Source organism: Leptidea sinapis, chromosome 17 (genome assembly GCF_905404315.1).
Source record: "Leptidea sinapis chromosome 17, ilLepSina1.1, whole genome shotgun sequence".
Lineage (NCBI taxonomy): Eukaryota > Metazoa > Arthropoda > Insecta > Lepidoptera > Pieridae > Leptidea > Leptidea sinapis.
The window spans coordinates 825,061-840,297 of NC_066281.1; the positions used below are offsets into that span (position 1 = coordinate 825,061).

Consider the following 15,237-nt stretch of genomic DNA (forward strand, 5'->3'; position numbering starts at 1 on the left):
CCACACATCCAGATGGTGAGGATGATATCCTAACTTGTGGCGTGTCGTGCGAAGGTGGAATTCGACGGCAGGAATTAGGTAAAACAGCTCTTCGGAACACTCCCCGTGATAAATGCGGTAGAAGACACACAATGAAGCGACGTCTCTACGCAACGCCAAGTGATCCAGCCGTTCACAGAGTACTGGGTCCCCGACAATTCGAGCTGCTCTGCGCTGCACGCGGTCAAATGGATCGAGCTGATACTGGGGTGCGCCAGACCAGAGATGACAGCAATACTCCATGTGTGGCTGGACCTGCGCTTTGTACAGCGCTAGAATGTGGGCCGGCTTGAAGTAGTGCCGTGCTCTATTAATGACGCCCAGTTTCTTTGAAGCCAATTTGGCTTTGCCCTCCAGATGGCCACGGAATTGGCAATCGCTCGAGATTTCGAGACCCAGTATTCCGATACTAGGCGAGGCTTTTAGGGAAGTGTTGTCGAAGAGCGGTGATGCGACAAATGGGGTTTTTTTAGTGGTAAACGCGCAAACTTGAGTCTTCTGGGGGTTAAATTGGACAAGGTCCAATTTACCCCATTCCGCGACCTTCTCAAGAGAGGACTCGATAGAAGACACAAGTTTCTCCCGGCACTGGTCGACGATTTCCCGAGAGAGACGTGCATGGCCCGTGTATACGGCATCACCAGTGCTGTCATCTGCATAGCAATGAATGTTGGAGGTGTCCAACATATCATTGATATGCAGAAGAAACAGCGTAGGAGATAGCACACAGCCTTGGGGCACTCCAGCATTCACGGGCTTCGGGTTCGAGCAATGTCCGTCGACAACGACCTGTATGCTGCGCCCAGTGAGGAAGCTGGTGGTCCACTTGCACAAGCTCTCGGAAAGCCCAAATTATGGAAGTTTAGAGAGGAGCGCCTTATTCCATACACGATCAAAGGCCTTCGCTATATCCATGCTAACTGCCAGGCCTTCCCCCTTCCTTTCAATAGCCGCAGCCCATCTATGTGTCAGGTATACCAGAAGATCACCTGCCGACCGACCATGGCGAAACCCGTATTGTCGGTCGTTGATCAACTGGTGACCCTCTAGGTATACCAAGAGCTGACGGCTAATTATGCTCTCCATGATTTTGGAGAGCAGGGAGGTAATAGCAATAGGCCTGTAGTTTGCCGGATCCAAACTGTCTCCTTTTTTTTGGATCGGATGGACAAGGGCTGACTTCCATGAGTCAGGGACTACGTCTTTGGAATAAGAGTGCCGGAATAAACGCGTTAGCACCGGCGTCAACTCAGGGGCACACGTTCTAAGTACGATTGGAGAAATGCCACCCGGCCCGCTCGACTTCCTAACGTCCAACGAAAACAGAGCTCGCCTAACAGTTTTCTGTCTGAACTGTACTTCAGGCATAGAGCTCTGACACCGCGGGATGGTCGGCGGTGTTTTTCCGTTGTCGTCAAGAGTCGAGTTGGAGGCGAAAAGAGCGCACAGGAGATCGGCTTTCTCTTTTGCCGTATGGGCCAGGGTGTCATTCCTCATGTGCAACGGCGGCATGGACGGCTTGCTGATGTTACCAAGAGCAGCTTTCGACAACGACCAGAACTTGCGTGTTCCGGTCGGGTAACTGGAAAGCTGCTCGCCGATTTTGACGACGTGTTTTGACTTTGCACGGGCGATTTGCCGCTTAAAAAATCTGGAAGCACGGTTGTATTTCCTCTTAAGAACTATGCAGTTCGGATCCTTTGTGTCCAGCGCCGCAACCCAAGTTCGATACGCCTGTTTTTTGCAGTCAGATGCTGCTTTAACTGACGCATCGAACCAGGGCTGTGATCTGCCACCGATCGGTACTACAGAGCTTGGTATAAAAATATCCATGCCCTGTAGTATCACATCGGCTACTGCAACGGCGCAAGCACTAGGATCATCCGAAGGTAAACAAACCCTGCTCCAAGGGTAGGATGCAAAAAAGGAAGGCATCCTATCCCAATCTGCTGACTTGTAGTGCCAAACGCGGCGGGTCGCTGGTGGTCTGCGACGTGAGCGTCGTATAGGCACTACACTGCTGACCAGGCAATGGTCGGACGTTCCGAGAGGGGCGTCGACAATGACCTGGTAACCATCGGGATGTGTAGTCAGCAGAAGATCTAATAAGGACGGCATGTGGCCATCCACATCCAGGAGCCGCGTTGGCGACTCAACCAATTGGGACAGATCGTACGCCAATGCAAAATTATGCACAGATCGCCCTACGTAGTCTGTGGTACGTGATCCAAGCCATTCGGCATTGTGCCCGTTGAAATCACCCAAGACTACGATTTGAGATGAGATGAGATGATCGGTTTCTGCGTTACCACTATGGGACCTGTACACACGCATAGATGCGGACGCGGTCCTCTAAATCTACGCGGAGCCAGAGAGTGGACAGGTCCCTACCCTCAAAATTAAATAGTAATCGAATTGGCAATTAACCATAGTAAACCATTGAGTTCTGCACTTTTGGAGTTAATTTCTAGATTCTGTAAACCTGTATCCTCTTCTCACACACTATTATAACAAGATTATGCATAGTTTTATATTTTGACAGTTACTTAACTACTGCCTACAAGTTCCCAATACTTCAAGCCTCATTATGCAAACCCGGAAGGCTACCATGAAATAAATGGAAAACAAGCTGAGCTGTGCTGCTAAGGAGCTAAAGAAGTCAAAGGATCTTTGTCAAACACTTTTAAATGAACGGGAAGAGTGTGAATTGGAGATCCAAAAAGTATTTAAAACAAACTCTTCTCTTAAGTCCGAGCTGGCAGATATGCACCAAAAATGTTTACATTTAACCTTAGAAAGGGACAGCTTACAAAAAATCATTAATTCATTTGACAAATGTAGTTCTGAATATGAATGGGCTTTAAGTCGAATAAACATACTTGAGTCTAAATTGCTTCAAAAACAAAACATGGTATCTGTAGATTTAGCAAATGAAAACTCCACTAATAATAAGAATTATATTACAACAAAGTCTCATAAAAAGATAAAGAAATATTTAAAAATCAAAAGGTTTATAGCAAAAAGTAGCAAACTCCTTAATAACCAATTCCTAGGCCAAAAATTTTGTAAAATTAGGTCAAAAAACCAAGAGTTGCTGAAAAAATTACAAAAATATAATAAGGAATTAACAGAGACCCATGCAATATATAAAATTGATACAGATATATTAAATAATACAATATCTTCTCTAGAAACAATGTTGCAAAACATTACTCAAAAACATAATTCAGCGCAGGAGCAAATATCAGAACATATAAAGCAGGCTGATTGCTAAATTAAATTAGGCAATGAAAACATGGGACGCTTTGAATCCTTTATAAACAATAATAATAATAATAATATGTGCCACTGTTCCAGCACAACTACTAAACATACATTAGAAAATGATCAAGACCTAAGTGTATCCCCATTAAAAACTAGTCAAAGTATGGCTACAAGTGCATTAAGTAAGTTTATATTATTTTCAGACAAAATTGGCCATGGGTTTGGACCTTTATTAAATAATGCAGTTGCAAAGAATTATGAGGAGATAAATATATGGAAACCCAATATAACTTTCAATAACCTCATAAATTCCATACCAAAAATAAATCTAAAAGAAAAATAGATCATAGGTTTAATGTTTGGTAATAACTCTCATAATATTAGAAATAAGGACCTAATTAAAAATATAGAAAAAATAATTAATATTTCAAATAACACAAAATCTAAAGTGATGATGTGGACATTTCCATACTCCTTGGATTTGACACAGGAGAAAAATAGAAAAATATTTAAATTAAATACAACTTTGTATAATGCGACATTCCACAACAGTGAAAATTTTATTTTATTTGACACAAATAAATTCAATAATTATAAACTGAAAATAACCAATGGTAACCTATACCTACCATTTAGAGTTAAGCGACAGCTGGCTACTTTAGTAGCTTATAGTCTTAGTCAACAAACTACTTCCTCTGTAGTATTATTTAATAAACATGCCTCTATTGGGCAAAATTGTAAAATAATCGACATACAAGCCTCTATGTTTTAGTACTAATGTACAAAAATATCACAATGAACATTTTTCTTCAATTAATTTAAATTAAGTTATTTGACAAGGGAGGACAACTCTTGCAATATCATACAAAATAGGCAACATTCACCAAATATAAATGTTACTGCTAGGGATAATCATAATATAAAGCTCATAAATATTGTTCACCAGAATATACAAGGTATCTCAAGTAAGGAATTAGAAATTGAACTGTTTTTGAGCTGCTGTAATTTAGATATATTATGTATTACAGAACATTGGCGTAAGAGTCATCAGCTCCAGTTTAGTTTTAGAGAACATAAAGTAGTCAGTTCGTTTTGTAGAAGTAGGGCAATACACGGAGGTTCCCTAATTATTATTAATAATAGATTAAAATGTAAAAATAGAAGAGATATTGTTAATCTCTCTATAGAATAATTGAGATAGCTTGTATAGAACTAGAGCAATTTATTTTTGTAAGTGTATACCGCCCCCCCACTGCATCATATGAACAATTCCAACATAGAATTGATGAGGTACTATCAAAATTTAGCAAAACCAGCAAGTCAATTATAGTGTGTGGAGATTTTAATATAAACTTGCTTGAACCTTCGGCCAATTGTACTAGCCTTCAAAATTTATTTCAAAGTTTTAATTTGTTCAATGTATTTTGGGAACCTACTAGAATCATTTCTACAACTCCAACCTGTTTAGATAATATTTTTACAGATGTTACTATTACAAGAAAACTCATAATTAATAATCTTCTGTCCGACCATAGTGGGCAACTTATAAAAGTAAATACAAGATTGGACAATGTCAGACCAAAAAAGGTGATGATTATACCAGTTACGGGTAGCCGTCTTGAGAGATTTAAAAATAATTTGGTAAATACGATACCATTTTTACACTGTGGTGAAACTGCTAATTTTCACTATAACTTAGTCTTCAATTCCTTCTGTGAGGAATTTGACAGGATTTTTACTCCAGTAACGGTGACAGTAAACAACAAAAATTGTTTTAATGACTGGGCAACAATGGGTATCCACAAAAGTCGTAAACGCTTATATGACCTTTATTATGAGAAATATTACAATAATAGTGAAGAATTTTAAATATATGTAAAAAATACTACAAGCTCTTTAAAGTAGTTTGTCATGAAGCGAAAACACGGTTCATTGCAGATAAAATTAAAAACAGTAATATTTATTATTAAAAGCGACTTGGAGTGTAATTAACAATGAAACTGGTAGATCGAATTGCCGTAACACCTCTATTTGTTTAAATATTAATAATCGCGTTATAAATTCGGAAATAGAAATTGCAAATGAATTTGATAAATACTTCTCCGAAATCCTGATTGTCACGACCAAAGACCTTAACTCTTCGCCAAAAGCAGCCTATGATATGCTTAAATTACACGTACCAGTATCTTCCACTGATTTGAAATTTAAGTATGTTACAGGTAGCGATATAATAAAAATATTCAAATTAATTAACCTAAAAAATACAAAAGACCTATGGGGCCATTCGACTAATATTGTAAAAAACATACTTGACATTATAGCACCTGAATTAGCAATAATATTTAATGAATTCATAGATGAGGGTGTGTTCCCTGACCTCATGAAATACAGCAAAGTTATACCTTTGTTTAAATCGGGCAGTTCTTTTGACCCTGCTAATTTCAGACCTATTTCAGTGCTGCCTGTTTTTAGTAAAATTTTTGAAAAACTTTTGCTTCAACAGCTAAAAATGCATTTTTGTAAATTAATAAACAAAAATCAGTTTGGTTTCACTAGGGGCTTATTAACAATTAATGCAGGTACTAGACCCATTGAGCACATCTTTGACGCCTAGGAAGAGTCACAGGATGCATTGGGCATTTTTTGTGATTTGTCCAAAGCATTTGACTGCGTCCACCATGAAACTTTACTCCTAAAACTAAAACATTATGGAGTGAAAAATAGAGCCTTAAATCGGTTAAAATCATATTTAAGCGATAGAGTTCAGATAGTCGATGTAAATGGCAAACGGTCTTAGGGTAAACCTGTGGGAATAGGTGTTCCACAGGGTTCTATTCTCGGTCCTTTCTTGTTTCTTATATATATTAACGATCTACCGTTTGTAGTAGATTATAGCCATGAGAATGTATTGTTTGCTGATGATACTTCACTTATTTTTAAAGTGAGGCGACGTGCGGATTTTGATGACGAGGTAAACAATGCACTCTCAAAGATAGTGCGTTGGTTATAGACGAATAATCTGCACTTAAACAGTATAAAAAATAAAGTGTTTACGGTTCATTGCACCAAACACAGCGGAGGTACAAACCAACGTACTTATAAATGACCAGAGATTGGAACTTGTGGACACTGCGGTCTTCTTGGGTATCACGTTAGATAAAAAGCTTCAGTGGGGTCCACATATTGCCCATCTAGCAGATAGACTCAGCTCTGCGGCATATGCAGTTAGAAAGATTAGAGAGTACACGAATGTTGCGACCGCAAGATTAGTGTACTTTAGTTATTTTCACAGCATCATGACGTACGGTATATTACTATGGGGTCATACTGCTGACATTGATATGGTGTTTGCACTGCAAAAGAGAGCTGTTCGTGCTATATATTAGCTTGGTTATAGACAGTCCCTCAAAAAAAAAATTAAAGAAATACATATTATGACTGTTCATTGTCAGTACATTTATGAAAATTTAATATATGTTCACAAAAATCGTCACCTTTTTGCTCTTAATAGTGATTTTCATTATTATAACACTAGAAATAAGGGATTGCTTGTAACTAATTCTATTAGGCTTCATAAGATACATAATAGCTTTAAGGGTAAATGTGTACACTTCTACAATAAAGTCCCAGCCACTGTTCAGGCATTATCTATAAATAAATTTAAATGTGTTATAAAAAAATGGCTCTGTCGTAAATCCTATTACTCCACTGCTGAATATCTAAATGATCGGACAGCCTGGGACTAGATTGTGATTATTTTATAGCGATAGAAATGACTGTACAATATTGTATATTATTATTGAAAAGAGCGCAAAAAAAAAAGAATGCTGGGAGAGTTTCTTGCGCCGCTTCTTCGCTCTCAGAGCGCCATTTGTTTCCGAAGCGGTAGTAGTATCTAGTAGTATCAGAAATGACATCAAATGCCTTTAATGGAACTCCTTAACGACTTACAGTAAGGGTGCGATCTATGTCAGAATTTCTGTCTGTAATAAAATTGCAACGCGGTTACGTTCATTGCTGCATTGCAAAATTTAGTAGATCTACACAAATTAAGACAAATGATTAGTTAGTGTAGTTCAGATTCACTAAAAAACTAAAAATGAAAAAATAACAAAAAACAACCGAATTCAAAAACACTATTCCAAAACAATAGATATAATATGCACCAAAAAGTATAAAAATAATTACGTACTTTTTGCACAATCTAATTATCTTATTCTAGTAACGATTATTGTTATTTTTGAAGTCGGTTTTTTTTTTATGGAATAGGAGGACAAACGAGCGTACGGGTCACCTGTTGTTAAGTGATCACCGCCGCCCACAATCTCTTAGCAACACCAGAGGAATCACAGGAGCGTTGCCGGCCTTTAAGGAAGGAAGGAAGTCGGTTGTTTTTATGTTAAAATTTTTTTAAAGGCCTTGCGAACATTTTTTTTTTATTGAATAGGAGGACAAAAGCCTTCATACAAATATATGTTGATGTCCGCTCACACTACATAATATACCAAAAAGATACCCTGGAAAAGATATCTAAGTCTAAATATTTTTTTTATTTGATTCAAGGAACTAAGTATTTAAATAACCAGTTCAACTAATTATTTTATGTAAATAAAAATATTAAATTCGAGTATTAGTTTCTCTCATTAAAGGTTACCTTAACTTATTAAATCCAAATCCCTTTAGAACATCAAGAAGTAACAAATATAAACACAAGCCAATAAACAAACATGCAAGCTTTCCTCTTTATAATATGAGTGTGATTTTTTTATTAAAAACGTAAAAAACCTCCGACTGAACAGATCTTGAACCTAGCAACCCTCTTTTTCATCTGGGTTTAAAAAAATACCGAACTGCTTCTCCACCGATGTCACTGTCCAAAAGGGTTCTAAATTCAAAATACGCTGAAATAAGCTGAAACTGAAATAGTATTTACATTGCTGCCTATTGATTAATAAAATATTTAAAAACTGGAGTAAACGCAGAAATGTATAGACATAGCAGTTGAATCTTATTATGGTGTCATTTGTGTCATGTGCCATATTTTGGCTTTGATTTTGTATGAGGTGCATTGTCTATATGTATAGAACGTCATTGCTATTTACAGATACTTTTTGTAAGTTTTCGTAAATAATTGTTTTTTTTTTGTTTCATTTTCATTTTTATCCTTCTTTCATGATAATATGGTAATTGGCAAAATATATAATATTGTATGTTTTAAGTATGTATATCGTATTAAATATATCGTTACCTTGAACCCATAGTTCATGCTATCACTATTTTGCCCAAAGTGAAGAAGCCTATTTTGATTTATAAAAGGAAATGCAGAGATATATAGATGCGTGTAACGAGAACACGCCTCCTCTATAGCTGGCGTGTATCCCTGAGGACCATGAGGCAGGAGTACTGGGATATGAACCCCGGTTTCCCTACCTTATGAAACTTATTGCATTAGAATTTTATATATAAATTAAAAAGCACATAGGCTATTACGACCAATAATAAACAAAATGAACGATAACTGTCGATGATCCGATTCGATAGTTGGCGATTCGGATCTCTAAACAGCCAACATCTGATAAGATTAATGTATGTACTTGAGAGAACGTGGCTGGAATTGCTCAATGAAAGGGTGTGGTCTTCGTCACGTGAACAATAGGACCACACACATCTTTAGATTTTCAAAAGTTATGAGAATTTGGCTGGGTGGTGTTAGTGCATATGTACTTAATATAGCACCAACCTTGCACACACAAATTTCTCTAGGCAGTTCCACTTCAGAATTATTTAGGCAGTGCCATGTTAATATCAAGATAGAACTAACAATATTATCAGTGGGAGGCTCCTCTGCACAGGAAGCCGGCTAGATTATGGGTACCACAACGGTTCCTATTTCTGCCGTGAAGCAGTAATGTGTAAATATTACTGTGTTTCAGTCTGAAGGGCGCCGTAGCTAGTGAAATTACACTATACAATTAAATGAGACTTAACATCTTATGTCTCAAAGTGGCGAGCGCAATTGTAGTGCCGCTCAGAATTTAAATTGTCTTTGTATTGCAATGACATAGTTAAATTAATAAAATCTAAGCAATTAAAAATTTCAGTTCAATTTATAACAAGAAATATGAGGTTTTAGTAATTATAAGTGTTATATTTAAATATATTTTTATTTACAGATAATCCACTTATTTGTGACTGCGACCTGGCGTGGTACGAAGCCTGGCTGTCGGGTCTAAGAGACCGTGATGATGAGATGATGCAAAAAAAGCGTACAGTGTGTACTATGGTCAATGAACACCGGGAGTACAGCGTTGCCAAAATGCCGTTTGACAAAATGAACTGCAAACGAAAACCGGGCTACGGACCCTCAAGCGCTACAAATACTTGTCCTATGATCTTCGTCAATGTTCTTATTTTCGCCAACAGATGGCTCTAAAGTAATATATTTAAAAATTAACCCTTCCCTCTTCCTAAACTTCAGAAGAACCAATCGAGCTAACTGTGGCCGGATAGCTCGATGCGTGTTCTTCGATTGATTAGTAAAATAATTTATAACGTGATGAATTTGTGCAATAACATATACATATCAATTGTGAGCTGAATTAGTAGTATTTTGAGAAGGCAATTTGTGATACGGAACATTTTGTAGGTGTGATATGCGTATTTTAAATACCTTTGTAGCATATGCCTTACATTAGAGTAAATTTAAACATCTTGATATCGTTCAAAGCTGTTTAGTTGGCTTAACTTCTTCTATGCGGGTACTGTGATTCCACAAGCTAGTTGATAGCGGAATATTAATTTCTTTTTAATAATAATCCAAATTATAAGATCTTCCTATATTTTATATTATTTACCCTACTCTAACTCTAACGTTGTACATGTATTTTAAGCTTTTGCGCATTTACCATGTTAAATATTTAAATACGAGTATATTACATAAAGTTTAAATGTAAAATTACGTATATTAGATCGGCACACGATAGATGTATTTATTTTAAATATTGGTCATTTCAATACACATCCATATGTTTGTCAAACAATTTCAGAGCCTCTATTGATCGTTCTGATGCAGTAAAAAGATAAAACAATAAAGAAATAATATAACTTAAGTGCTATATAGTTTTGCTTGTTTTAATTTTGTATTAAGAAAGACGATAAAACACAAATGTGTTATATATAAGCGGAATACCTGAAATAATATATTAAATGCGATTCTATTTTATTGCCTACAATTTTTATAAATTATAACATACTCGTAGGCAGAAAGTTAAAAAACAAAATATTCACAAGCATTTTCTCGTCACCTTTATAGGCAAAAACACGAAAATATTGTATTTATATTCACCATCTTCATAATAAGATTGTTAATTTAGATTTCAGTGACCAAAACGTCGGTCTACATAATCTAGTGTTTTAATCTAACCAGTAATCCCTCGTTGTCTCTGTGAAAGTTGCTTGAAAACAACTATGCTTTTTCGCTACCTCTTGAATTCCTTCTTGCTTACTCATTTGATATATTATCGTATTTAATGAGATGGATTCCTGTATTAGTTACCTTTGTAGATTTAATTAGAAGTTTAAAGCAAAATTTATTTTAAGTAAGCAGTAATTTCGTAGTTAATAAATGTGACTGCAAACTGATTGTGCATCAGTGAAGAATAAATTTAAATAAACTTATATTAATTTATCCTTGTGATAATGAAACGTAAAACATATCCCTTAGTCTTAATATTTTATTAAAGTTGATGTACTTTAGATACATAAAACGCTTGTAATCTTGTATATTTCTTAATTTTTTTAAAAGATATAATGTATTGAGATAAATCTAACATACTTTATTGAAATATTTAGGCTGGGTTGCATCATATTAGCTGTTATAGTTAAGGTTTAAGTCAATTTTGACGTTAAGAATAACGCTGACTTTAACATAGAGTGCGGAATATGTTGCACCATCGTATTCCTTGGATAGTTAAAGTTAAAAAGTGAAATATCAAGTCAATATCGAATATTTAATTGAAACTTTTGACAGGTGGCTGTTTAGATATTTAACATTAACAATAGCTTCAACCTGCGATGATTGCACGGTTACGATTAACAGTTAATTTTAGGACGTCATGTAAAAATTGTTAAATTGTGGAACTCATATTTCCTTAACCGGCTCTTTCGCATATTTGTTATTGCTAAATTTAGTTGGTGCGACCCAGCCTAAAACGCGTGGATACTTTAGTTTAACTATCGTTAGAGTATAGTGAAATTTGACGTTATTTATATTAACGTGTCGTTAGCCAGCATGGTACCAGACTACGTGAGAACCTTTTTCTTACTGGTCGTATCCAAAATAACTTATGTTCGTGGCTGATGGTTGACATTGATAATCGATTCCTTTCCATCGCACTCCTAACGACATCATAAAACTTTTGTGGAGGTTCCTCGCCTATAATCTACAATACAGTAAAAGTGCAGTACTTTAACTTCATACTAGAGCGCCCGAATCGCACGCACACATTCACATGACTTACACGGTCATTAAGCAATCTCGGGTAGACACAAGTATTGAGTGCCACGCCGTACGCCGCCCAGACTGGTGAGTTAATGTTCTATTGCTGGTATTGTGACAAAGCATTGGTGGCTTTTAGTATTTTTAACAACAATTAACCCTTCCAAGCTTTCCTCTCCGCAAGCGAGAAACGCCACAGTAAATAAATATTTATTGTTACATTGTTATTATCAAAATAAAAATCCTGTTATACCGCGCGTTTTAATATTTAAATGGGTAAATAAAAACAAAATGAATTCATAAGTGCACGCACATACACACATAGTTAAGTTAATTATAAATATTTTAAAGAAACATGCCATTATAACGTGTTACTATATCGTTATAAATTTCGAAGTATCAATTCCCTTATATTAAAAATATTAAAGGATAAAGGATCTTTTCAAGATTTACGCAAGAGTATACTTACTTTAATTGCACTTTCTATTACATCAACTAACTAAGTTAAAGAACTACAGATGTGGTTTGCTAAATTGTAAAATTTAACTTTTGTGTAATAAAAAAGCTATAGTAATGGACATAATATTACAAATATATAATTTACGATGCATTTAGATGCACGTAACTTTTTCAGTGGTTTTATTTTTATTAGGATCATTATTTTAGAAATATGTAATATGGTATATGCCGGTTTCAGTATCAGTAATCGTATTAACAAAATGCAAATATAAAGAAAGTGTAAGGGAGGCAATCGAAAAGTTACTATTTTTCTGGGGGGGAGCTAAGTACACTCATAAGCTTCATCTGATATAACTATATAATAATATTGGTGTTAGATGTCTATTGTCTTTATACCTATTGTAGCATTTACTCAAACTTTATCTCTCAATGTCGTGTTTTATTAATCTTCGAACAATGTTTGACGCAAGTTAAATCAATTAATTAATGAAAGCTACCGTTAAATGCTATAAGATATCATTATGTGTTTTTAAATGCCAATAAACTCTTAAAATAAATATAGTTTTAAGCATTTGCAATATCTTTCTGTCTTAAATGTATTTTAAATGATAATATTTATTATAATTATGAGATTGATTCTTCTATTTGAGAAATATAAATTTTTAACCACAAATTGGAACTATAGTGGTCATTAAATTGGCTTGAAAATTAAGAAAATTAATTCGGACCTTAAAATGCATATCAATTTAGATTTAAGTTAATATAGGTACATATATAATATATACACACTTATTGTTACGTCTTCGTATTTTTCATGTTAATAATTGTTGTGAAGCTTAATCGATGTATATCTGTGTTAAATAATGTGTATTCTGTCTATATTATGACCTTAACAGCTATAATCAATGTTAAGATCTGGTAGCTATTTCTAGAATAATTTAAAATTACCTGTTACAGTATATATATATCAGCTAAAGCAGTATGGAAACTACATACAAACATTCAAAACGACTCACGCACACATAAGCAGGTGTAGCGCAGGGCTCCACGGCTAGTATCACTGCGATGTCCGCTTAGTGACCTTGTTGAGACCTGCGTCTGTGTGCGTGCGTCGTTTCGAATGTTTTTACGCAGTTTCTTTACTGTTTTAGCTGATAAATATACTGTGCTCTTGTTCTTAATGTTTAAGTGACATGTTCCGTACAGTTAATAGTCACATTTATTATATGTTAAAATGTATTCTAATGAAGTTTTGTTGTATATGTGTAAACTCTGGTTTTATTAAAAATATAAGTATAGTAAATAATCAAGGAAGTACTTTTTTCACTCCTGTTACTATCTACTCTTATCCTGCGTGCTTATTGTAGGAAAACTAATAGTTATTTTAGTGTAACCGTGCACTACCGTGCTCTGTGATTAGACACTCAAAATTTTATGATTATTATATATTCAACCTAATATTATAAAGTAAACTAATGGGTGAAAACGGTCTTTCAGGTCAAATATTTTTATTTATTCAATTCCTTAATTTTTATACATGACCACTAAAATTCAATTTATACATTAATTTTCTATGTTAATTTTACATTTAGCGGTGAACCTTTTTCAAGCACTTGAGTTATTCAGGAAATATCCTTGACCCTTTTTCACGTCCGGTTTTGCGTTATCTTTATAGTAGGGTTAAGTTGAAGCTAAAATAAACATTAGCATGCGACTCATAAAAAATTTTCAACACGCGAACCCTGCAATAACAGTTGAAAGGAAAATAAGCAATTCTACGTGATTAAAATTAAAACTGGACTTAGGTAAGCTAAAATAGAGATTATTAAGTTATTAATGTAGGACTTTTTAAGACATTTTAGTTTTTATAACATTTTTATTTTCTTGTTCAATTATCAACGTTAAATTAGTGTAGTGCTAGTATTATTATTAGTATTATAGTAAATCAATATAAAAATAGTGATATTATAAAAGCCACATGATCGAATTGGCTTCCCCTTAATAAAGACATTTAGAGAAGTTTTAATGGTTTCCATTGAGTTATATATATATATATATATATATATATATATATTTATATTTATATATTCTTAGTTTAGCCTATCCCGCAGTTTAAGTTTAAATAGAATTACTTAGTAGCCTGAGTTAAGGCTAGATTATAATAATATGATTTTAAGTTAAGAGGGGACCCAGGTCAAGGGTAATATGAAAAATAGGTATTTGAAGAAACTATTGCCGTCGCGCCGCGCCTGAAACACAACGATCTATGTGTGCGTGAATAGCCCGTGTTTTGTGTGAGTAATGCGTTTAATGGTCCGGTCAATTTAGACCAAAAAATGAGAGTGAAGTTACATAAAGTCCCAACAAGCTGAAAATCAGTGAAATCGTTCAAAACATAATTATAAACAATGTTTAAAAGTTCCCCATCATTCCCGTGTATGGAAAAAATTTTATTCAAGGTCAAAGGTAAAAAAAAATAGTTTTTCGCGATTTTCAGCAAAACGGTAAGTTTTATCATAAAAGTACCTCATACAAAAATTGTAGATCATAAAATTATCTATAAAAATGTATCAATACTTTTTTTCTTACGAGCCACCGTTTCTGAGATATAACGATTCAAAAAGTTATAAAAAAACGCGCTAAGTAAACTACCTGGTCGCGTGGAAACGTGTGCATATTATGACGATAACAACTTTTATAACTTATTAAATCGTTATATCTCAGAAACGGTGGCTCCTAAGAAAAAAAGTATCCATACATTTTTTATAGATAATTTTATGATCTACAATTTTTGTCATAGGTCCTTTTATGATAAAACTTACCGTTTTGCTGAAAAACGCGAAAAATTCATTTTTTTGAACTTTGACCTTGAATAAAAAAAAATCCATACACGGGAATTATAGGGAACTTTTGAACATTGTTTATAATTATGTTTTGAACAATTTCACTGATTTTCAGATTGTTGGGACTTTATGTAA

At 34.7% G+C, this 15,237-nt stretch overlaps 1 protein-coding gene across 3 annotated transcripts in view; it reads left to right on the forward strand.

Annotated features, from left to right (window-relative positions):
* The window catches only part of LOC126969107 (protein slit), a 185,548-nt gene extending 171,979 nt beyond the window's left edge, over positions 1-13,569 (forward strand). For all 3 annotated transcript variants that reach the window (XM_050814413.1, XM_050814416.1, XM_050814414.1), the window contains one exon: positions 9,477-13,569. In XM_050814413.1, coding sequence (XP_050670370.1) covers positions 9,477-9,736 — 260 coding nt within the window. In that variant the 3' untranslated portion in view covers positions 9,737-13,569. The remainder of the gene's footprint in view (positions 1-9,476) is intronic.
* The last annotated feature ends 1,668 nt before the right edge of the window (positions 13,570-15,237 follow it).